This window comes from Simochromis diagramma, unplaced genomic scaffold (genome assembly GCF_900408965.1).
Source record: "Simochromis diagramma unplaced genomic scaffold, fSimDia1.1 OVJJ01000304.1, whole genome shotgun sequence".
In the NCBI taxonomy this organism is placed as follows: domain Eukaryota; kingdom Metazoa; phylum Chordata; class Actinopteri; order Cichliformes; family Cichlidae; genus Simochromis; species Simochromis diagramma.
Genome location: NW_024387030.1, coordinates 20,566,096 through 20,592,150, shown reverse-complemented (window position 1 = coordinate 20,592,150; position 26,055 = coordinate 20,566,096). Strand labels below are relative to the sequence as shown.

General features: G+C 39.2%; 1 protein-coding gene and 1 long non-coding RNA gene across 2 annotated transcripts in view; both read right to left on the bottom strand.

Annotated features, from left to right (window-relative positions):
* The window catches only part of prkd1 (protein kinase D1), a 77,364-nt gene extending 62,749 nt beyond the window's left edge, over positions 1–14,615 (bottom strand). The window contains exon 1 of the mRNA XM_040042215.1: positions 14,010–14,615. Coding sequence (XP_039898149.1) covers positions 14,010–14,255 — 246 coding nt within the window. The 5' untranslated portion in view covers positions 14,256–14,615. The remainder of the gene's footprint in view (positions 1–14,009) is intronic.
* LOC120740096 lies at positions 1,101–11,559 on the bottom strand. The gene is made up of 3 exons (XR_005697319.1): positions 7,836–11,559; positions 1,912–1,916; positions 1,101–1,115 (listed from the first exon to the last, which is right to left on the bottom strand). It is a non-coding gene; the product is annotated as an uncharacterized LOC120740096 (long non-coding RNA).
* Positions 14,616–26,055: the final 11,440 nt, after the last annotated feature.

The window sequence follows — 26,055 nt, the reverse complement described above, 5'->3', positions numbered from 1 at the left end:
AACAGGAATTCAGGGCCGATTCCTTTCCATCTCCTCCAGCTCTCTTTATCCAATTCAGCTCAGTTCAAGACTTCCTGTGCTGAATATGTTGAACTACAGCATCGTGGATGCTGGAGCCTGACTGACCGTTCTCTTAACATCTTGTTGCCCAACAAATATCTCTAAAGCAAAATAAAATTTCTTAAATTAAGAACATGTGATAAAGATCCTGATGTCACTTCCTCTATAATTTTCGCCATGAGCTTATTTTACTTCCCCAAATTTTTAAGGCATGTATTCTCATTTTTCTAATCTCTTTACTCCAGACCATTCCCTGAATCATTGTTCCAATTTTTAGGACTACTGATGTATTGGGGTTAAAGTACTCCTCACTATCAGATTCTGAAGTAGAAGTTAGTGTTTGTATATGCTGAAAAATGCTAATTTGACAGTGAATTAAACTTAGCAGAAAAAATATATATTTATGAATGAAAAACTGATTCAATATTTTGGTTTTACATGATATGGGCTCACCACCTGCAGGAGGAATCATAAGGGTTGGGTGCAGTGTTTGGTTGCAGCCATTGAGGGTCAAACTTTGGCAATACAATCCCCAGCAGAGAAGGAAGGAGTCTTAGGTAGTGTGTGAGGTTAAGAGTTGGATTTACCTCAACACACAGCATGGGTTTTAGAACCAGTCTCCTAGAGGAGGGGCTGGACTTTGTTCTAGTCTGAATTTTCCATCAGTGAAAATTCTTGACATTCTTGCTGGCGCCCGTGTAGTAATTGTCAAACCAGTAGGCAGACAACAGAAGTGAAGGTAGCCGTCAAGCTAAATGAGTCTTTGGTGTGGTACTCAACAAAAAGATATTCAACCAAGCAGTGTGCAGCTCTTACAGTAGCTGAATCACAAGCTCAAAAATAGTAGGGGTTCAGTGAGGCCATGGAACAAGACTTTCGGTCAATCTTGAAGCTTCCATCCATTCTCTTTTACTTATCAAATTCAGAGTTGGTGGGGGGCTGGAGCCTATCGCAGATGCCATAGGGTGAAAGGCAGGGTACACCCTGGACAGGTCGCTAGTCTGTCACAGGGCTAACGCAGAGAGACAGACAACCATTTTCACTCACATTCACACCTATGGGGTATTTAGAATCACCAATTAACCTACGCCCATATGATGAAATCAGAGTACCAAGAGGAAACAGAAAAGCCCAGCAAGATGATAGATTTAAAACTAGGGCCTTCTTTGTGTGAGGCAACAGTGCTAACCACCACAGCAGCGTGTTCCCCTGGTCTCCAAGCAATTCAGGGAAATTATCAGGTTATTCCGAAGGGGAATACAGTTCTCTAATCACACAGTATATAATGTGTGCAGGGTGCTGTTAACTTAAACTCAGGAAGGTCAAAGGGATACTTTGAGGATCTCCTCAATTCTTCTGTAGCAGAGGCGGAGTCTGGAGATGAGGTGAGGTCACTGAAATCGTTAACTCCTTGGCAGAGATGGTAACGCGTTACTGTAATCTGATTACTTTTTTCAGGTAACGAGTAAAGTAAGGGATTACTATTGCAAAAACGGTAATTAGATTACCGTTACTTTCCCGTAGGAACGCTGCGACGTTCGTGACAACAGCTGTGTGCAGATCAACAATGGATCATATATCGAGTGCAGGAGAGAGTATGAGCGTGCAGCGTTTAAAGCGTGGAAGTACTGACCTTACTTTGAGTTTGATTCCATAAAAAGTGACAAAAACATTAGTGTCCATTGTGCGTGGGAAGAAAACTTCTTTTTACAGCGAAAAAAAAAACCCCGTAAACTTCCAAGCAAGCACCGAGTAGCTACGACGTAATGGGAAACTCACAGAGAAACTCGTGGATTCTTCCACTGACCGCTGCGGCACACCTGCACCAGGGTAAACCTCCGCCTATGCCACTCCTGCTTTACAGGTGAAAATAGAGCAACAGGACCGCTAGTCTTTGATGTTATTTATTTTCTGCTGTGTTTTACTTGCATCTATTTGAAAGAGTGAGTGTAAACACACAAAAAAATATTTTTTATGTGCTGGAATGTGCAGAAAATAAGTTTAAATATTAAACAAATTTCTTCCAGTCAGAGAATGTTGCATATAATTAAATTTTTGCTTGATGCATAAAGTTAAAAGGTTAAAACTAATAAAACAAGTTTTAAAAAGAGACTTTTCCATTTTATTACATTTTGTATGATGGATTATGCAGAAAAAGTAGAATTGGGCTGAAAGATCTATCGCTTTATTACCTATTCAGGTTGTAAATCGTGTTTTTAAAAAGTAACTAAGTAACTAAGTAATTAATTACTTTTTAAAATAAGTAATCAGTAAAGTAACGGGATTACTTTTTTGGGGGAGTAATCAGTAATTAGTTACTGATTACTTTTTTCAAGTAACTTGACCAACACTGCTCCTTGGTAGCAGAACCCCTTGGGTGGATAAGGCTCATTCTAAAGAGTTCATAAAGGTCCTGGATGTTTTAGGGTTTTCCTGGTTGATACCCCTTTGTGATATCACATGGAGATCTGGGGCAGTGCCTCTGGATTGGCAGACTGAGGTCATAGTTCCCATTTTTAAGAAGAGGGACTGGAGGGTGTGCTCTGCCAAACCACACTACTCAGCCTCAAGAAGGTGTATGTCATAGTACCGGAAAGGAGAGTCCATCTCTTAGCTGAACCTTGAACTCAGGAAGAGCAATACAACTTTTATCCTGGCCGTCAAATGCTGATCCAGCTCTGTGTCCTCTCGAGTGTTTGTGGGCGTTTGCCCAACCAATCCGCATGTGTTTTGTGGACATATGACTGCATCTCTCAGGGGATCCTGTGAGACATACTTCAGGACAATCAGATGTCTTGGTTGTTGTTACAATCCATTCAGTCCCTATACAACCCCATAGCTTGGTCCACATTGGCAGCAGTAACCCTGAATAACCCAACTGCATTCATAACTTTATAAATAAAGGCTGGATGTGTTTGAGGAACAAACACTGCAGTGTGCTACCTGTTCTTTTTCAGCAACTGACATGTTTTTCACAGCCGTTGTAGGTTCAACTGTTTAAACAAAAAAGGAAAAATAAAACCAAACCAAAAAGTTTTATCAATCAATAGGCCAAAATTTGTCACAAATACTGAATGTAGTACTTTAGTAAGTTAGGTTCAGCTATGCCCCATAATAAGCTGGTTACCTATTCAGGATGTACCCCACCTTTTTCCCTATGACAGCAGAAAAAGGGCCCGGGACCCTCATGACTAAATTGGATAAGTGGTTAAAAAACAATAACTCATGGATCCGATCCATGGACTCATGGATAGATCTTTTTTTTAATGGAAACTGTGTGCATCTTGTCTAATCAATATATCAATATATAATGTCTACTTAAAAATAACAGTTATACATTTTAACTGAGGTCAGTTAACCCATCCATTCTCTTCAGTTTATCCTCATCAGGGTTATTGACATAAGCCCATAAGACAAGAGGCAGGGTATATCCTAAACAGGTAGCCAGTGTGACCCAGGGATAACACAGACAACCATTCACACTCACAATCACACCTATGGACAATGTAGAATCAACAATTACCTATCCCCACTTGGGAGGAAGTCAGAGTATGGGAAGAACATGCACACTCCACAGAGAAAGATCCCAGTCACACGGTGAAGTCAAACTCAGGACTTACTTGCTGTGAGGCAACAGTGCTAACCACCGTGCCTCTGTGCTGTAAAGATCTTATGATTCGGCAGATGGGCTTAAAAAGCCGTACCAGAAAGGGGCAAACCCTTTAGTCCAGCATGTACTTAATTAAATATAGAAATACATATCTATTTTTATCTCAGCACAAGAAAAAAGCACAAGAATGATCAGTGACATTAATACCAACTGAATCCTGTTAGGTTAGCTAACTCTAAGGACCTGCTGTCACTGAGCCATCACTGATATTATTTAGTTATTTTATTTGTGATGGTGCTGCTAAGGAACACGGGGGTGTTAAAAGAGCCCATGGATGCTGTTACATTTGAACATAAACACAGCAATCCATCCTTATAACATAATGAGGACAAGAGTAGGCTGTCACTATAAAAACAGAACATGAAATAATCTTCAAATGTGCATGCACTTGTTTTACTTGTAGGAACTCGAATCCATATGTAGAACTCGACTTCAAAGTCAACCCAATGCAGAAAACTACATGTGTGGTATTTATAAAAATTAATGTTCCTGCAAAGGTGAGTAAAATCTACAATCAGCTCCTTAACAACACAACAAGACTGCTATCAAAAATGATTTAAAGTCTCAGTCTAAATGCATTACTATTTGTAAATTTTGTAAACAATTTAAAGTTGAAACTTAATAGCAAATAAGTATGAGACATCTAAATAGTCTAACGTGTAATTTGGTTGCTTACGTGCCTATAAATAATATGAATAATATATGTTAATCAGATTATGCACCACTGCATGATTTTCATTTAAAAAACAAAACAAAACAAAAAACAAAATATTTATTTTTTATAAAAGGGCATCAGACCAGACCCATGGCAGTGTGCATATGCACATTATCAGGTTAAACTTTGTCCAACAGCTTTTTAAAAAATTTCTACTTGATAGTGAAAATTAAATTTTACAAAACACAAGAACGATCGGTTACAAATGTGAAAAAAAAATACATTTTTTAAAATAATGGAAGACAAAATGAGATGAAGAGAAGACGGAAGAATAAAGAGGCATGAATGGATAAATAAAAAGTAAGGAGATGAAAGAGAGCAAGAGCGAGGACAATGACATGGACAGAAAACACACATACATCTGTTCATCTTCTGTCTCATTCAAAGTGTGTGTGTCTCATAATGGCCCTCAGAAGGACACTTCACAGCTGCAATCATCATCAGTTGCCAGGCAACAAGGAGAAACCACTACCGACAGAAACACAGCACACTCGGCTTCATTATTATTGTTACAGAGTGGCAGAGGCGCGTGTGTGTGCGTGCATTGTGTGTGTGTGTGTGCATGTGTGTGTGTCTGTGGTATATGGTAAGAAAACCAATCCTTGGTGAAACCCAAAGTCTTTTCTGACATGCTATATCATAATGTTCATAGAGCTGTTCATTACATTACCATTGACCACAGCGCATGGTATGTTTTTGAACAAGACTGAAAAAAACGTTCATACCAACATCACTTTTAAACTGTGCAGACTGTGGTGCTATGCTGATGCTAATATAACAACTTCCCACATAGCAAGTAGGTCTGGCCCGGATCTGGTATCAAGCTGGCACTGCTGGCTGACTCTTGGCATGATAAGACGTATGTCATCCAGATATGGGCCAGGCCTGGCATAGATGGCACTGTCTATGTGATGGCATGCCACATCTGGCTCGATTGTGGTTTGGGTTATGTGGCCCAGTCTCATAGAAAACAGGCCTCTGGCATCAAGCTGGCACTTCTGACTGACTGGTGTCATGGCAGGGTGTATGCCCAGATGTGGGCCAGGTCTGGCAATGACGCCACTGTTTATGCGATGGCATGCCATATCTGGCCCGATTATGGTTTGGTTTATGTGGCCCAGGCCCATAGAAAACAGCTCTGGCTGGGATCCGGCATCAAGCTGTCACCTCTGACTGACTAGTGTCATGGCAGGGTGTATGCCCAGATGTGGGCCAGGTCTGGCAATGATGCACTATTTATGTTCCTATTTTCCTATTTTAGTTAGAAGACCCAAATGCCATGTTTCAATACTATACTGCTATGGTAGCCAACGTTTCAAATGCAGATTTGACAGGTTTGTGAGTGTACACTTTATCCAAAACCTAGTGAGGGTTTACTCATCTTTGCCAGTGGGTGGCTGTAACTCAGGAGGTAGAGCAGGTCACCTACTGATCGGAAGGTTAGTGGTTTGATCCCTGGCTTCTCCAGTCTGCATGTCGTGAGTGTGAATGTAGTTAGGAGGCACTCAGTTAAGAGAAAGTGTGTGGTTGGGTGAATGTGGTATGTTGTATAGAGCACTTTGAGTAATCTGGGAGACTCAAAAAATGCTATATAAGAATCAGTCCATTCACTGTCTGAACAGAGTTTCGTCATGTTACTTTTGCACTATTACGCACGTTGTTATTACATGGCTTAATTAAGGTACACATTAGGCTGACATTTGGGGCCAGAGCTGAAACTGCTCTGGGCCAGCACAGGGCCAGCAGTGTGTCTGCAACTGGCCTTGTGTGGGCCACCTTTCGCAAACCAGATCTGGGCCCCCAAAGGGCCCTCATTCTTTGTGGTATGTGGGCCATGTGTAAGCACATTGTGTGCCAGATCCGGACCATACCAATTTTGCTATGTGGGTTATGTCATCAACAGACTTTCCAATTTTAGGAATGTTTCATCTTAGCCATCATACTCAGGTGTCATATTTCATTTGGTACCTTCCAATATATTGGGATGATATGCCACATTTTTGCAGGGGACAGATTGTCTTTAAATCTGGCTTTTATCTAGTGGAAGTCAACTACTGGTTAATCCGCCTTTTGCTAACAGTGCTTTGGACAGTGAAGAAATTTGCCAGAAACAAAAAGCCACAAACTACACAGATTTTGTATAGTTGAGACTATACAGTATAGCTGATACACATAAAAGCATGGCATTGTTACAATTGTCAAATGTGACTAAAAAGAAATGTGCAAATCCATAGCTGCATCCCTACTGAAATCCAAAGCTGATGAAAAGACTGAAATACCATTTTGGAGTAGTTTGACAATTATTGTGAAAAAAGAAGAAATTATGATAACATAATAAAGCTGAGAAGGTAAGAATGTCCCATATGACTAAAAGAAATGCCTTATACTATTATTATTATCTATTATATTATTATTTATATATCTTGTTGAGACATTTGGGACAGATGTGTTCAAATAAAACACATTTTTCATCTACATGTTCAATGCCAGAATGATGAACTGTATATATTGCGTGTTTTTACTTGTACCATGTAAGAGGAAGGGTGTTTGTATCAAGGAATGTGAAAAAAATATATTAATGTAGCTCTGATCAACCTTCAGAGTCTAGAACATGTAGAATAGAATTCTTCTTACTCGCTGAATAGAGCAAAATGTAGTTGCTAGTTTAGTTTTGGTGATTTATATCATCAAACCAAGCAGCAACAACCGGGACAGAACATTAAAGCCGATGCAGAAGTGACAAAAACAAATCCACTTCTTTTTGTTAATTACACACTTTTCAGCCAAGAAATAAAATGCTGGCAGCTTTGATCACTATAGCTATAACTCCAAATCCAAACCAGTTAGGATGCTGTATAAAATCCCACATAGCAAAATTGGCATGGCCCAGATCTGGCCCACACAATGTGTTTACACATGGCCCACATACCGCAAAGAATGAGGGCCCTTTGGTGGCCCAGATCTGGTTTACCAGAGGTGGCCTACACATGGGCCAGCACAAGGCCAGTTGCAGACACACTGGTGGTCCTGTGCCGGCCCATGTGTGGACTACCTCTGGCAAACCTGATTTGGGCCACCAAAGGGCCCTCATTCTTTGCGGTATGTGGGCCATGTGTAAGTTGTGTGCAGCCACGGGCCAGTTGCAGACACACTGCTGGCCCTGTGCTGGCCCAGATGTCAGCCTAATGTGTACCTTAATCAAGCCATGTAATAACAATGTGCCGGAACATAACAGTGCAAAAGTAACATGACAAAACACTGTTCAGACAGTGAATGGACTGATTCTTTTATAGCGCTTTTCTGCTCTCTTGGATTACTCAACGTGCTCTATACAACATGCCACATTCACCCAATCTCTCTAAACTGAGTGCTTCCTAACTACATTCATACACATGCAGACTGGAGGAGCCAGGGATCAAACCACTAACCTTCCGATCAGTAGGTGACCTGCTCTACCTCCTGAGTTACAGCCACCCACTGGCAGAGATGGGTAAACCGTCACTAGGTTTTGGATAAAGTGTACACTCACAAACCTGTCAAATCTGCATTTGAAACGTTGGCTACCATAGCAGTATAGTATTGCAACATGGCATTTGGGTCTTCTAACCCGATCCTAGTTCTAGCAACATTCTCTTTCCCTTTCTGAACTCATCTGAATAAGCGCTGGCAGAGAAATCAGATCTTCACTGTCAATTATTACGGAAGTTTTACTATTTAACATAGCCAGAACATATAATGTAATGTAATTGTAAGGCATAAGTACATTCTAAGACACCTGGAAGGTAACATCTACTACACTCCAAAACTATGGCAAAATGCAACCTAACTTTTCTTACACATCTTAAGCATCTTAAACATTTTGTTAGTCAGTTGAAATAAACTGAGTGCTTAAAAACACGCATTCAACAAGCTTAAAAATAGAGAAAAGCAATCGTTTGACCTGAGTCACCACAAATATTATTTACTCTAACATCAACCTAAGACATAAAAAGACCATTATTGTATTCCCACTTTAACATTATTCCTGGTAAATACTGAATTGATAAAGTGACTCTGCTGCTGAAATGATGAAATGCACTATAATTCAACTGGTTCCTCTATCACAAGTCATATTTTTATCACAACAGAATGTCATTGTGCATGGCATATTACTCTCATATTATGGACGTATATTACTAATGATCAGAGTGTTGGGGTCTCACTGGTGAAAGTAAGTCTATTACTGTTACATTACTTCCACAGTACTCCATAAAATGACCTGCAACCCATTGTCACATAATTAATAATGAGGACATATTTATGATCTTTCTTTTAGTTTTTGTTATCTATGAACACAAAACTGACAACAAAATGCACAGTTAAAAATCATCCCACAGTGATTCTACTGGTAGAAATGGAGGCTACAATGCTGCAAGCCTGACTGCTCATCACTGTGTTTATTACTCGAATTTGCCTTAGTTCCTGGCTGCTGTGCTGGGGCCAGCATACATTCAGCTATAACATCCCTGTAGGTTTTTCACTAGCTTTTTGTTAGCATGCTATCTGCGCAGATGTTTGCAAAGAATTGTGTTAGGAACACAATGCAATTGTTTTTGTCCTAGAGGCAGTTTGCACTTTACCATTGCATTCTTGTTCTTTTGTGCAATAAAAATAAAAGTACTGTCTGTATCTCTACTCCCCAAAAACTGTAGCTCAGCTCATACAACCCAGTGCACAGGAAGAAAAAACTTTGTAACTTTCTGTCAACAGTTAAAAAATTTTTGTCAACAGTTACAATTAACTGTAATGTAATTACTTAACTTCGTGCTGCATTACTGAAAAAATGTGATGTGATTACAATACACGACACTTTGGAATGCACTACACGCACAACAGCTAAGGGGCCACTGGTATATATTACCCAGTCCCATTTATAAAATGAAAATTAAGATAAAATAATAGACATTAATTGCAATTATATTGATACTGAAGGGCTTGATGTTGTAGCTTTTGGAGTGGACGTTGGTTTGATTAGGTGTTGGAGAAAGAGAAAAAGTAATTTGCAACAACATTATTGTTATTTGTGGAAATAAGAGAATAAAAACACGCCTGCATTCATAAACTCCTCTGAGATTTCTCTCTGCTTGCCTATGTGAGAAATAGGACATCTATCACATTCATAAGGACATCGACACTGTCTGTGTGTGTGTCAGCGTGGTTTAATTATGAGTGCTCGGTAACAGCTTTGCAGTTCAATTCAGTTCATAAAGCAAAAGCCAGAAAAACAGAAAAACCCCTGCAGAGCGAGTGAACAAAGGCAGAATTAATCATGTTTCCAATGAGAAACAAGCCTCAGAGTGAGTCACCAACTGACTAACACTCCTTTCCAGACTCACATACTGTAGGCTTTACACATAGAGCGAAAAACTGCTAAACACACTGCATGCCATCAGAGAAATGTTGTGTGTTCATGTGTTAGTCTGTTCAGCAGCAAAGGCTTGCTGCTGCACCTCAAATCTCCTGCTGCATGTAACAAATAAAAAACACTGTATCAAAAGTCTAAAAATGCAGCCATGTTTGCGAGGATGGATACATTCGAATGCCTTATTTGAGCATCTGATACGTTGTAAATACAGTTATTTTAAAACAAACAATTCATGAAACTGTTTGTCAACAATAAATCTTTTTTTAACAGCAATTAACTTAAACAAATTACCCTCGGTGATATACTAAATTCTTTTGTGCCAAATTTTGTTTCATCTGCTGGTGAAAGAATCAAATGGAAACCACCATCCTTATTATTGTTGGCGTATATCATAATATAAGCTTTGTCGCAACTAGTCAGCATTCCTGAGGTAAAGTTGCTGTACTGGAAACAAACCTGTATAGTGTATAAAAACTGAATTGTGAAGGTGTGGAAAGTGACATAGCAACAGTATTCCCCTTTCTACTATTCTAAGCCTATGTGTTAGTTCAGTATTAAGCTCTGCAATCATCTGCCCACTTCCCTAGGTGTTCAGCTTCTTTACATCACTACCGCTCTCCCACACTGTCAAACTCAACACTGGCATCATTGTTCCAGTCCAATCATCTTCTTCCTCGACTGAGCCAATCAGACTCACTTCTGTGTGGTTTAAATCACAAACCACTTCTGTCACTCTGCCTTTCATACATGCAGTGGTGTTTATGATGTTTCTTTTGTCATGCTATCACATTTTTAATCATCTGTCCCCCTCTTAGTGACATCCTCGAACCTATTCCTGATCAAGATCAGCCAGACCCATTTGAATCCTCGTCTGTGTGAAATTCTAGTAGAGGGAGCTCCTGTATTGTGTCCCATCAGAAGTACTCTTCTCTGCATCTTCTTGCCCGATCACAGTGCATGAGAAAATATGAGAGCTTGCTGCTGCTGCATTAGACATGACTCAGTCTGGACTGCAAGTCAGTCCACCTCCTCAACAAACCCCCATTCCTGCTGTTTCTGCTCCTTCTAAAACAATTACGTGCAAGCAAAATAGAACCAGGAAGTCTGCTGCATCACCTCCCCTTCCACAGGAAAAGCCGTGAAGCTCGGATCCTTGGCCATCTACCAGCAACACGGATGTGACGCAGTTATGCCTTCTCTAAATGCCGTCGACTTTCACCTTCAAGTGATGGAGAACCCAAACTGCATACACTCACCTTTGATCTCTTCCACTCAGCCAGTTTTGCTCCTTGGGCTCAGTGGCATCCTTCTGGAATTCAAAATGTTACTTTGCTGTTATTTTAATGTTCAGGTGTAAAAGACGTCATTTTCAACCTAGTCTTTGAAACTCTCTGATGGATTGTGTTGAATAAAGTTAAGCTTCCAGCTGTGTGTCACCTCTTGGATGATTTCTTCTCATTGACCCTCAGTTCAAGAATTCCAGCTTCTATTCTCAAATTAAAATCCCCATTTCGTCATTTAGAGATTGCCTTTTCAGTATTCAGTCTTTTGGTATTTGCTTGATTCAGTCTCATTAGGTAAGGGTTGTGGCTCAGATTTAAGGTTCTGGTCTATGCTGCTGAATAACTGGTACAGAGTAAGTTTTTTTATGATGACATAGTATTTTTTTCTGACTCTCTCAAGCCCTTCACAGTTGCACCATCATCTATAAGTTTTGAAGGTATTTTCAAAGGGTAAAACTGAGTTCTCAGTTTCAAAAAGTTATTTTACAAAAAGTGCAAAAACAGTGAGGTGAAACACCTGCATATGAACATTACTTTTATTTTTACATCCAGGACGGAAACAATTGCATTATGCTGCTAACATAACTTTGGCTCTTTGCAAGCATAAACAACGGGCTACTGTATTGTTAAACTAGCCAAGAGCTATGTTGAAGCTGAGTGAAAGCCAACTCAGCAGCCAGACCCTGAACTTCTACAGGAAAAAAAGAAAGAACAAGAAGTGATGAGCAGTCAGACTGCTGCCTCCATTTCTACCTGTTCTTGTTTCTAATATAGAATCACCATGGCGATTGTTTTAAAGTATCTTTGTGCTGGTTTTCATGTTTGCTTTGTTCTGTTGGTTTTGTTTTCATACCTAAATACTAAGAGAAAAATCATGTATGTGTGTCCTTGTTAGGATAGAGATTTTTGCTGATATGTGGTACTGTAGACTATGTTTAATTGTAATTATGAGACAATGTGTTTTAGTTCATTTCAATGTAACCAGTAGTGTAACAACTTTCTCCTGGAATTAATTAATATTTTGAATTACTTTTTAAGAAAACTGTTCTGTGTCAACACGTTTTCATCCCAACACGTAACATATAGACACTATGTGACAAATCATCAGCATGTTGCGCGTTCTGAGGCATGAGAGCAGGTTGGAATAAATCTATAAATTTAAGATTATGGTTAGGGTTGCAATAGAAAGCTGGCAAGAGAATAAAAAGGAAGCAAATAGAGAGCCACGAAGCAGCTTTCTATTCACTTCAATTAGGAATCTGGAGCGTTTAATAAGGACACGGAGGGGTAGCTTTCGCGTTACTATGACACGCCTTGGGCCGCGACAAATCGTCGGTATGTTACGCGTTGGGAATGTGAATGCTCTGTCTGTGTAATGTGCAACACATTACTTTGTTGAATGATGAGCCCAACACTGATCACAACAAAGATGAGAAATACCTCCAACATGCACAAACATTTGACTACACAGCACGCAATTAATCTGCATGACTGTAATGCCTTTGAGATGCTGCTTAGCGATGGTGGTGAGTCTAAAAGCCAAAGAGAACCTAATGAGAATCAGTAAAAGAATTAAATCAATAAGTGATATCCGTAATGGAATCGGAATTGATAAATTCTTATTAATGCCCTTCCCTGCTCATCTCACTCACTTTTTAATCCTTTTTCTTGATACAGGATTGATGAGTAAATGTTTCCCTTGGTCTACCCTTGGGCATGACTCTCTCTGCCTTCTACACCTGTTCTGAATTTCCTTATCATCCAGGAAGGACAACAGATTGTTACACCACCCACAGTCTCACTCTGTGGATGTGATTTCTGACTTACCTGTATTCCCAGTGAGTTCCACTCAAGCCTCCAACCCCACTGACCTGCCTTCCCACTCTCCACCACCACTTGTCTCTTCTTGCTGGATACTTGCCTGTAACGTATAACCTCCTCTATGATTCATGTCCGGATAATCCACAAGTAAGGCAATTCCATTGCTTCACAAGATTCTTCCGATATTAAGATTGGCCAGAAATAACACTCTCTTTCCTCTTGTACAGATTATCCACTTGTTTTCTGATAACCAGTATCCCTTTCTGAACTACTCTCCAGTTCCCAGAACTATCCAACAACTTGTTCAATAATCCTTTTAAATCTGACACATGTGAGATAAATCTCTCTTTTGAGTCTGACCTGTAGTTCTGAAAGCTGGCACCACTGTGCCAAGAATAGCAATGCATTTTATTTAAGAAATGGATGTCTTCCCACTATTGATGGCTGACTACTCATTATTGATGACTTCCTAATTTGCAAAGTAATCCAGTGGCTGGTTTGTACCCAGTTGCGGGTCAATTTGATTAATATATGTCTGACACCCCCAATTAAAAAATAAACTAAAACAAACAATAACCTACAACATTAACCTTCAAATGTTTTTGTTTGTTTGTTTTATTGAAGGAAGAAAACCAAACCAGAAAGTGTTTAAAAATTCAAGAAAAAAATTATGATCTGTAGATCACATTCGTTTTAAATACTGTAGTGCAGTGTCCACTTCCCTTTTTAAAAAACTAAAATATATACTGGGTCAGAGAGGACTGTGACATCATCTGTGAGGTCACGAAACCCCCAAATAAGAAACCCACTGAAAAATCCAAACTCCTTATTGCACTTCCTTTGGTCCTCAACAAAACACTTGGCAAGTTTAAAGTAGATCAGAGAGACGAAAAGCGTGAAATGAAAATATCTGTGTTTATGGTCTATATTTAATGAATTTTAAACCCGTGAAAGATTTATGTCGCCAATGTAACTTCTTTACATTATGATTACTCTGTCAGGACTTAGAGGATTTTAGAACTTGATTTTAGAACTTGGTTTAAACTCTTTAGTTACCTTTTGGTCCACGATGGAGCACGCCACCTCCCGGACCTGACTGAGGCTGAACTCCGCGGCATCCAGCAGCACGGGCTCCCGGCTCAGACCGATCTGGATGTGGAAGGAGATCACACCACCACCACCTCCTCCTCCTCCTCCTCCTACACCACCACCACCCCCTCCCCCGGCGCCGGTGTTGGTGTTGTTTGTGCCCCCTGAGAACGGGAGAGGGCTGGGCGCACGGATCAGCGGAGGCGCACTCATATGAGCCTTTTCACCACCGGTTTCTAACTCTGCCAAGAAACAATTAGGAGTCACGACGACGTGAAACGACCGCACGGGTGAATGAATAGGGAAATTAGCGACACGTCCAGGTGGAGCAGCCAGAGCAGGGATTTACACCGTGGAGAGGTGCGAGAGGCTCGGACGCACGGAACTCCCCAAAGCGTCAGAAAAGTGCAAGAGGATAAAAAGAGTTTCCGACAAGAAAGACGACTGAATAACTAAAATAAAACTAACTGAAAAAAGAAAGGGAGCCGCGAGAAGACAAACAGCGCGGGTGTGAACACAGAGGCAATTAGAAGAGCCATAATGACTACATGACTGGACCAGAGAGCAGCGTGGAAACCGGTGATGCGGGTGACAGAGCCATGGACGTCAACAGTGGCTGGAGAGGAGGAGGGGGGGAGTAAAGGAAAGGAGAGGAGAGAGGGAAATGTCCTGGACTGAGGGATGGTGGATGAATGATGGATGAATGGAGAGGTTTAGACTTCAGAAGCTGATGAGACTGTGCGTTCTGTTCACATATGTAAATCCAGATATTTGCAGATTTTCAAAATCCCAAATTCTGTCTCTAGTCCGTCTATCCTCTCTTCATCTACTGTCCCAGTAATTATTACTGTATTCAACTACTAATTCCTTAACAATATATGCAGTTATAGTTGAGAAATAGATTTTTGGATATACTAATCTAAAACTAGTGAAATATTACCTCTTGAGTTTGTCTTTTGCTGACATGGCATTTGTTACCCTAATATGGATATATGGGGTGGGGGGTTAGGGTGACTTTAGTAAAGTGCAGAGGAGGCAAAACACAGGTTGAAACTCTCCCCACTGGTTTGATTTGGGTAAGTGTCGGGCAGTCAGGTTATTGTCTGGGCTTGCCATTTTGCCGTAGACCCATTAATTCCCAGTAATGTTGAGATGGCTTTTTACGATTAGATTAATTATGTAGGATGTTTAATGTGGTTGCAAACGTGGGTCAAGCAGTTAACTCAGGAGCAGATTCTTTTTTTAAAGGTAATTTTGCTTTCTTCTTGTATGCAGCCTCTTTTTTGGTTTGCAGTGCAGAAAAGCATAGACTGTACCAGAAATGGAATTTGTAATAAAGTTAATCTGTTTTCATGTAACATAATTTTGTCTGTGATTTTCTTTAATCAAGACAGAGATTATTGCCACTGGAAACAATTTAATTTTGTCCACCTAAATCTAATGGATTGCAGTCTCCGCAGACAGAAGGGAATAAATAGAATACAATTAAAAAATAGACTTGGTGAAGAACAAAGTAAGGATGCATTCATTTTCTTTGTATTATCGTGGGGTCTTTACCTTACAATATAAAGTGTGATGGTTAGTGTGATTTCATGCTATATAAATAAGACTGAATTTAAATGACTAAAAGCCCTGTGACAGACTGGCGACCTGTCCAGGGTGTACCCTTCTCTGGCCTTAAGACAACCCCCCCCCCCCCCCCAAAAAAAAAAAAAAAAAAGGATAAGTGGAAGAGAATGGGAGAATGGATGGATGGACTGACTAAATAATATTTTTTTTTATTGAATTTTGACAGACTCTTACTTCTCTATTTAATAAAAATGCGAGATACCCTCCTGCTTAAAAACCTAAAATATTAACATAAAAACATGGTATTTAATAGGAATTTGAAAAATGTTAACAGAACCTAAGAAAATGAGGTGAAAAATGAATTTGATCATTTTAGTCACCTTTTCCCCCTGTTTTTATTTTATGAACTATAGAAAGTAGGACTTCCAGTAGTTGAATAAACTATAGGTCTGAGAACAGACTGGGGACAGAACCACAGTAGTGTCTATGCTTGTTAGACTATGAATAATATTGTAAATGTCCTACTGTGGAGTTACTTACCTCAACCATGACAGAGAGGTCGGAGTTGTAGAGTGGTGTGTGAGTCTTACTTAGGCATCAAAATCACTTGTTCGGGGTTAAACAAACATTACAGTTCGAGGTAAATTACAACAGGATCAGGTGGTGAGCAGTAGCTGGTCTACTAAATATGCACAAGCTGGAATACAGAGGTGGGAATTAAGGAAGTACAAATACTTTAGTACTGTACTGAAATAATATTTTCAGATATCTGCACTTTACTCCAGTATTTATCTTTATTTTTAAATATCAGTACTTTCAACTCTTTACATTTCCCAAACAGGCTCTTTATTTCAGGTTTAACACATTTGAAGGACGATTTCAGAGCGCTGCATGTCTTTGAACATCAAACTGAGCCTAAATGGTGGGATGGCATATCCATCATGGTGGCTTATCACATGTAAAGTGATGAAAGAGGCAAAACCATATAATTTATACATCATTCATGGCTCTATGCTCAGGGGTTTAACTGGGCTGGAATGAGCTGGAACAGTATTTTTGGTGAAGATGTCCATAGGCTGTGGTTGCGGTGCTTCAGCATCTAGCTAGCATTACAGAAGAGAAGTGAGCATAATGTTCAGCTCAGTACTGCTCACTGCAAAACAAAGTTAAGTATACTAACTTTGTGTTATTCAAGCTCTCAACATATTAGTGCAGAACAAACAGGTGAGCTTGTTGGACTGGGGTCACTTTACAGTAAAGCACTGTATTGGACTGGTGGGCAGAGGATGTGATGCAGCATGACACCTTAACGTTGCCAGATATCGTTGGGAATTTTACTTGAATTTGTAGCAAATCCAGGTAATGATGCTCTTAACAGCTCAATTACCGAATGACATTCAGTAATTGATCCAGTAGGATCTTTTGTGACATTTTGAAAATAGATGACAGAGACTGACTGGTTCAAAGAAAATAGGCAGATATGCTCATTTTAATTTTAAAACTAAAGGATTCTATTTGTTTTAACTTGAAATTAATCATGACAATAAATAAAGTCTTCTCTACCTCATTCCAGCAGCATGTTTTACAGTGCACCTGTTGCATCTGCAGCTTGATAATGTTCTGTCGGCTCACTGCAGACTGAGAGTGAAGGGTACTGGTTGCTAGGAGACATGCACATATATATATACACAAAGACACACTTCAGCCAGCCCTCCTACGCTTCAACCTTGCCTCCATTTAGTCCCGTTTATTACCAAGGATGATGCCAGAATTGTGGCATATGGTATGTGTGTGTACTTGTGTGTCCATCTTTGTGAGGACCGATTTGAGTTTCTGAGCATGAGGTGGAGGATATTTTTGGAAAACGAGAACATCCCGGTCCTCGCTTGCGGACAGAGGTTCAAAAAGCTGGGTGAGAGTTCAAATTGAGTCTAAGGATCAGGTGTAGGTTAAGGCTAGAGTTTTAAAGTTGAGCTTTGCATAAGAGGCATTGTGCCAAAAAGGGAAGTGCAAATGTGTGACTCCAGAGAGAGGAAGAGTCGTAGCAAACAACCAACAGGGTCAAAGCAACTAAATATAATTAATATTAACTTGTAAAAGATTCAGTGGATACAGAAATGTAATTAAATAAAATAGCGAGACCACATTCATGCAAGAAATTTGGCTATAGGGGATTATGTGGTGTGATTTCAAGTTTACCAACCCTGCTCAATGATTCTGAATCCCCTGAACAACAATAATAAATCTACCTATTCATCTTCATCTGTGAAGGTTCTACCTCTCTTTCCATGCACTTTATCAGCAAAGTGTGAAATTCAGTACATTTATGTGTTAGATGCAGACATTTTAACAAAAACATATACAAAACATATATATATATGAAACTGGAAAGACAATAAATCCATGTTAACATGCTGTTCATGTATCTTTAGGCAGGTACTGCTGTTTTTTCTGAGCCCTATATTTGAGCCCTTCTGATGTCATATTGTTGTTAAAAGTACAACATTTTATTGTTAGCAACTCCAATGTAATGAATGTTACATGTAATGAATCCATACTGTAGATGTGTGAACACATATGATTGGATTACTGTTACTCTTACAAAAACGTCAGGACTTCCCTGTATTTTTTGTGTATTTTTTTCCAGGTTTTGCTGACATATGTTTCCTTTACTTTTGGTTTGGTTATGGATAACATCCTCTAAATTATCAGGAAGCACACAATTACACACCGTAAGCCTTTCTGTAAGAAATAAAGGTAAATGAAAATTCCCTCTGTATGTAGTGAGCCTGTAGAGCCATTAGGGTCTGTGCTGTGCTGTGCTGCACTGAACATTAGCTTATTATTGTAAAATATCATTTTAATTGTAATAATATAATCAGACAAGAGATGTCAGAAGGATTTCCTAAAACTGATTGTAAAATTTGGATTGGTGTTAGTTTTATGACCCTGTGCCAATGCAGATAAGTAGCATTTTAAGGTAATAACCACCCCATTCCTAACTTTAAACAGGTCAGCAGTTATGGCAGATATTAAATGTTAACTGTGGTATAGGACTGAGGTATATAAAATCTAATATTGAAGGATGCATGCACAAAAACATTTGGGACATTGTGGCTTAAGTTTTGCACAATGCTGAAGAAAGAATGCGAGTACTTTGGGAGGAACAGAATATTACTGGGTGTAAGAAAACACACACACACACACAAACAGGGTGTCTTATGTTTGTGTCTTTGTTTTGAATGTTTTGTGAAAGTGAAGTATGATTTCAGAAAATGTGAAAATAATTAAGACAAACTGTAACATTCAGGAGGCGTGACCTGTGACCTGCACACTGACACGTGTGGACTTCCTGCGGAGTACTCCAATCCCCTCCTACTGCTGCCCTTTGACTACTGTTGTGCCTCGCCATGCGTCGGCATCAGCAAACTTCCTCTCAAAACATTTGCACAACAACATACAACAACGGCACCAAGTTTACTGGGAAAAGACGACAGCTTTTTAGCACTTTTTCCGCATCTCACACACCCCACGGTGACGGGAATAGCACCCATGGAGGGAGGAGGGGGCTGCAAAAATGTAACGACGGGTGGTGGGTGTCAAATCTGCCGAAGTGGAGTGTGTTCATTCTGACACAAGTGTATATGTGTGTACGCGTGTGAATAAGCGGTTTGTGTTCATTTTGCCACAATGGTGTGTGAATAACTGAGAGTAACCAAGTGGTGCGTGAGTGTGTTTTGAGGTGTTGCAGGAAGTCCAATCATCCTGAGGTTGCTCAGTGGAGCGAGGCAGACATCTACAACTTTGAAGGAGAGAGAGGGACAGGAAGGAGTCCCTGTCATGTAAAAGCAAAGACATTTACATTTCATTTTATTTGTTCAACAACTTGTGCACCCTGTTACCTTTTGTTTTTGACAATTTCTTTTTGTCGGCACCTCCTGCTGAGTATTTGTTTGGGGTTTCACACATTGATGTATATCCTTAGTCTTTTGTTTTTCCAGGATGATTGCTTGTAGAGTCAGAGGGACTTAAAAAACAAGCAACTGCTGTTTGTGATGATGCAACACAGTTGTCTTATTCGTTTTGTCCATATTCTGTACATTTTTACACATCAGACTCAACTTAGTTTTGTTTGTTTCAGCCTCTTGGTCAGTTCATGGACTTCTAAACCATACTGCGGACTCTCTTTAAGCCAACTACTCAGTGGTTGCCCCCTCACGAAAAGAAAAGAAAAATATATATATAACAAATAGGAGAGGTTTCACTGCTCACAGCCAGAGGTACATAACTGAGAATAATGTTTTCACTGACATTATAAAAATTACTTTCATGTATGCTGACCTCATAACGTAAAACTTTGTCCACGTTTAATATGAGCTTCCATTATTTTAGCAGTGAAATAAGAAAGTGCACAGTTGCAATAGTATGACAACTTTTGCCAAGTAATTGTTTGTTTTCATCTGTGCATCCCTTCCATGATAGGAAGGGTACCTTATTTTCAACTATAACTATATGCAATTTTGTGTGTTATATAATGGGATATAATTAGCTTAGCACGAGCCTTACTTGAAGAAAAAAGGTGAGTGTGAGCAATGGTGTTTACATCAGGCAGTGCCCCTGAAATAAAATTCCTAGTGTAGTTAGCAAATGTCCAATCCATGTCAAGTTCCATGTTTATTTTTCTAAATTATAACAAACATTCAAAATGGTTCATTTAAAAATCACATCACTTTTTTGGGATGTAATTGAATGCAAAGCTAGTTCCAAAGAAAGTGCACCAACTAAACCAGAATTCTCCCATAACAGGCTTTATTTGGTCCTCTGTGCGGAATCAGGGAAATTCCCACCCCCTGCTGCTCTTCTTGTCCTCTTTCCAGCCTTTTGTTCAGTTTGTTTGATGCACTATAAAAACACCTTCAGAAACACATTTCGCTCAAACATGCACATCTCTCTGGTTTTTCATTCAATAAGGTAAGACCCCCTTGTGTCACATTCAGCTCCACACTAAATGAAACTTGCAGCGGGATTCTTGTATCACTCCATGTGGTCCAGTTTCACCCTGGTGGCTCTAAGTTGTGACTCTCAGCCGACATGTTTTCACACCGTGGGCCTCAGCTGCTGATTTCAGGTCCTGTCAACTTTTTGGGCCCCCAGATGGACCGAGAGAACTCAAACAAACATATCTGCTCCGAGTTGTTAATGTCACAGTGTGCTTCACACATTATATGATAGTGACTATGGAGGAGACAGTTCAGTGTCCAGAGCTGCTACAGTGTTGATCTCACTTTACTATGGAAACAGTGGACAAATCTGAGATACTAGTGTTACTGATTTGTTGGTTGATTGGTTTTAATTGACTGACTGAGTTTTTCTTTAGCAGTTTTGTATATGAAACTGATTTATAAGCTGTTGAGGAAATGGCAAACAAATTATTAGCATATAAAGGTAACTGGAAGTAGATAGCTTTGCTGATGGGGAAGACACATTCTGTTGTGGGCATGCATGTATTAAGCTATTTTTATAACACAGGCAAAAAGTGAGTGGGTCACTGAAGGCAAGTATTCAGGAAGAGCTGTCAGGCTTGGAGTGGGAGGATTTCCTAAAAGCAGACTGTCGAGCTGCTGACTCACCTCGTATTATGATTCAGTTAGAAAGATTCTTTCATTTGTCTCTAACTCAGAAAACAAATGTGTTGTCGAGTTCAGGGAATAAATCTATGGCTTTACAGTTAAAGACAGTTGGTAGGGCTTAGGAGATGGAAATTATGGAACAAATTTGGATCATATGGTTTATTTTCTGTGAATATCTAATTTCGAGTTGACCCTTGGTAAAATGCAAAATGTATATTTGTGCTGCTGGACATAAATGAACTGCCTCAAGAGAGAGCTGGATGGTCCAAGACAGAACCTCACATTATTAATGAACCTATTTCACATCATTCATGGACAGAGGTTACCCGCTCTGTCCATGAGTCTTCTCCTCATTACCCTTTGAGGAGTTGGTAGATCAGTAGCATACTATAAAACATTAAGAAATAACTTTATATTAACAGAAAATCACCATAGAAATGTTCAAAGAGGCCATAAAGAAACAATGTTTCTAACTTTTATATAAGTAGTCTACATTTTTGAATGCACAACTTGTAATTAGCTATTTTCATATTGTAATCAGCTTATTGCATATACCTTTTATTTATATACTGACCAAAATATAGAAAATGATCCAATCGTTGTCTGAAATACAGAATATTACCTTTAAAGGTAAAACTCTGGGAGTGGGGGCAGACAGAAAGGCAAGCACACAGCACACAGAGAGGAATTTTAATGAAACGAACACAGAGAAGGGAAGCTACAGTTACACCATTCCTACCACCTTATAACAAATGTGAGAGACAAGCAGTTTCAGCAGCCAACTTAAATAGAACATGGAAAATAGGAAGGTCAAACAAAAAATTATATTAATATTTTTAAACTAATCACAGTTTATTTGGGGGAGATTTTAAACCAAAATGAATTCTTAAAAGTGAGTCAATGCTTTTTCTTATATTCTGTCAAATATAAATACATTGGTTAACGCTCATAATTAATAAGGCTGAAGTTTAAAATAATGAAATCAATGTGGATATAAGTACACCCTGAAGCCACACTGCTTCACAAACAAGGGTAACCACTGCAAACAAAGTATCCATATTTCACTGATAAAAGCTACTTTAGGCTTTCCCCTATTTATAAAGTGTCACCTGATGTGTAAAGAGGAAAATTGCTCCAGGATGTTTAAAAGTCTGGGATATTTTGGCATCAGAATTATTGTCTAAAGGCAAAGAAAGATGCCCAACGGATTTACTTTACCAAATCAACCAACCCAGCCTTGCAGTATTGGTCTATTTGATTCGCCTTTTATTGTTTATTTTATTTTAACCTGCTAAATACGGGACAGACTTGACTGGGGAAAAGAAAGGGGAGAAAGAAAGAGGGAAAGAAAAACAGCAGGGAAGAGGAATGGTGATCAAGAACAAAAACCAACAAAATAAGCAGACAAAAAATACATATATCAATCACCTGGATCACCTATTGAGAAAGAAAAAAGAGAAAAAAACAAACAAATGATCTCAGTTCCTTTGATCTCAGCTGTCAGGCAAGTCAGCGTCAAGTCAGTTTAAATTCTAATTACGTAAGTTAGGCATAGTCTCTTCCTCTAGCACAGTGAAAACTCAGAGCAGCTCCTCAGGTAACGAGGTGACCAGGCTTCTGGGGTGGTTAGCCACCTGCTTCGTCATTGAGAATCGCAAAGCAATTTAGATAAGAAACTGAGCTTCAATGGAAATGCCACGACAAAGGAAGACGCCTTTAAATCTGGTCACCTCCTTACTGTGAGGAGCTGCTCTGAGTTTTCATTGTGCTGGACAAGGAGACCATCCCTGCTTTGTTCAGTTCAGCTGAGTTTAATCCAGGAGCACTTTGGAACTAAACCAGACTGAACACTGACTTGTTTGACTAAAGCCACCTATAATAAGTCGTTATAAAACCTCCACTAACACACTCACAAAAAAATAGGTATAAATGTGCATCTAAAGACATTGTTGAACCATTAACAGCTCATAAATAAAGTTTTTTGCAATTTATATAATATTTTATTAAGAAATTGCTAAAGTATAAAAATACTGACATTAAAATGTAATATAAAAAGCAACACCAAACTATGTTTATATCCATTTATATCCATGTTTATAACTGACATAATGAGAAGGAGTCATGCTTTATAAATGATGAAGTATTACTAATACCTTATTAATGATTGTAGTTATCATAAAATGTTACCAACTTCTCCCATCGTGAAGTTTTCTGCCAAAGCATCATCTGCTACGAGTCATCAACATTGTCCTGTTTTAGCAAATGTTTCTAAAAATACAGATTCTTGCAAACTGTGCATTTTCAGCCTGGATGGATCCACGGGGAGATGAACTCTGGCACAGTGAATCGCTTGCAAGTAAACGCAGAGTGGAAAACAACATGCCAGAGCTGAGTATGATTTTAGAGATTTGTATTTATGACTGTTAAAGATGAAATGTTGTTGGATGTCACAAGCATTCTTAGCAGAACTTGTGATATAATCATAGCTGGACAGCACGTCCTCTCTGCCAGACTGAAAATGTAATCTAATCATTCCCTCTTAGTTCGTTTGTCCTTCATAAGGGACACAGTGTACCTGGATCCATTTACTTTTAAAAATGATTTATAACAAATACCCAATTCTGAAACAAACTGTTTGCTTCTGTGAATTTGAATATGCTGTGTGAGTGTCATTGTTCTTTATTGTGCACAGAGCAAAGTTTGGCTGAAATTCCAAAACTGTCTGGGAAGTTGCTCCTGTATGGGCACGTTTCTCAGTGAGCCTGAGCCCTTGTCATGCCAGTGTCACCAAAACATTGACCTGCTCAGGGATGTTCTTGGAAACTCAGAGTGTGTTGGAGTTTCCCACAAACTCCAACACCCCCTTTCTCTAAGAACTTACTTAATACTTTCCTGTTTTTATAGGCTCCGACACTAGTTTTTAGTGCTACGGGATGCAACATGATACCTATTTTTTTAAATTGTGGTCCTTTTTAGGACAAACAATGATTGTAAAATTTACTTCGTGATTGAGAAAAAATCAGTAACTGTGCTGTGACTTTCAGTTTAGGTCCAAGCTTGTCTTTTTACATCATTTAAAAACCTTTAAATGGTTTTCATGGCAGAGATGAAAACGCTCCGTTTAAGGATCACAATGGAACATTTCAGCAGGTTACATCACTGTGTCTTTCTCCATCTTTTGGTATTGCTTACAGTGTATTTTTTCTCTTAACCCCTTACATACATTTAGACTTCTGGTTGTAGCTGTCATACTCAACTGCTGCCAATTATCAATTCAGGCCTACTGAATTCATAAATGACACTTGCCTCAGTTTTGTTTGACTTATTTTGTCTCCTATTGTTGTTTTCCTTGTGTTGTCATGTTCCTAGTGGTTGCTGTTTTCTTTCTGCCTGCCTCTAAGCCTGAATTTAGCATAGCACGACTTTTCCTGCCTCCCGGCTGTGCATGCATTAGACCATACTTTCAGCTCTCAAAACATGACAGTTTTTAGCTTGATTTTATAATTGGGTTATAAAACACTGTTAGAGACTGCAAACATGCTCAGTAAAAATATTGGGTGTGTAACAGACTCTTATTACAGCACACGTTCTGACACGTCAGAGCAGAAAAAGGATAATCAACAAAATGAAACTAAAATTATGCAATTTAAGACTGCTGGCTACTTGTGGTTCCAAAGGCATTTAAAAATAGAATGGGAGGCAGGGCCTTCAGGCTAAAGGTTATTCAGCAAGAAACACACCCTTCCTGATTTTGTTTGTTTTTTGCATATTTGTCACATTTAAATCACCAGAAATTGCATATCAGACAAAGATAATCTGAATAAATACAAAATAAAGGGAATAATTTACAAAGGGAAAGGCTATACAAACCATCCTGGCCCTATCTGAAAAAGTAATGGTAATGGACTGATTCTTATATAGCGCTTTTCTACTCTCCCGGAGTACTCAACGCGCTCTATAGAACATGCCAAATTCACCCAGTCTAACTGTCTTAGTGCTTCCTAATTACCATTCATACTCCGATGAATGCATCGGAGAGCAATTTGGGGTTAGTATCTTCCCCAAGGATACTTGGCATGCAGAGGAGCCAGGGATCGAACCACTAATCTTCTAATCCGTAGATGACCTGCTCTACCTTCTAAACTACAGCCACCTCAATTGCCCACTCTTTCTAAATAATGAATTAACTCTGATTAACCTCTGTTTTTTTAAAAGTTGAATTAATTTTAATTGCCACAGCAAGGCCTCATTACTCCCAGAACTGTTGAAGACATCGCTTAAATAAAGCGTGTCTGGAAAAATTCTGGAAAGGGTTAATCAAAGTATTTCAAAGGCTAAAACCTGGAACAGAAGTGAACCTTTCCAGGAACCTACCAAATTAGTTCAGTCCAGGAGGTTGCAAAAAACCCTTGTAGATGACTCTAAAGAGCTGCAGGCCTCACGTTCCACAGTCAAGCTCAGAGTTTATGATTCAAGAATAAGAAAGTGACTGTGCAAACATGCGATCCATAGGAATCTATGGATGCCTGGATATAAAGTTCCAAACACTTCTAACCAAAAAGAACACAAAGGCTCTTGACATCTTGATGATCCCCAAGGAAGGTTTTCACAAAGGCCAAGATAGAATTGAAAAGCTTTTTTCCCCTTTAATAAATGAAATGATAATTTAAAGAACTACATTTTGCATTTACATGAATATCTTGTCTAATATGAACATTTGCTTGATGATCTGAAAACATGTAAATGTGACAAATATCCAAATAAATAAATCAGGAAGGGGGCAAATACTTTTCAAAATCACTTTGAACGGCATG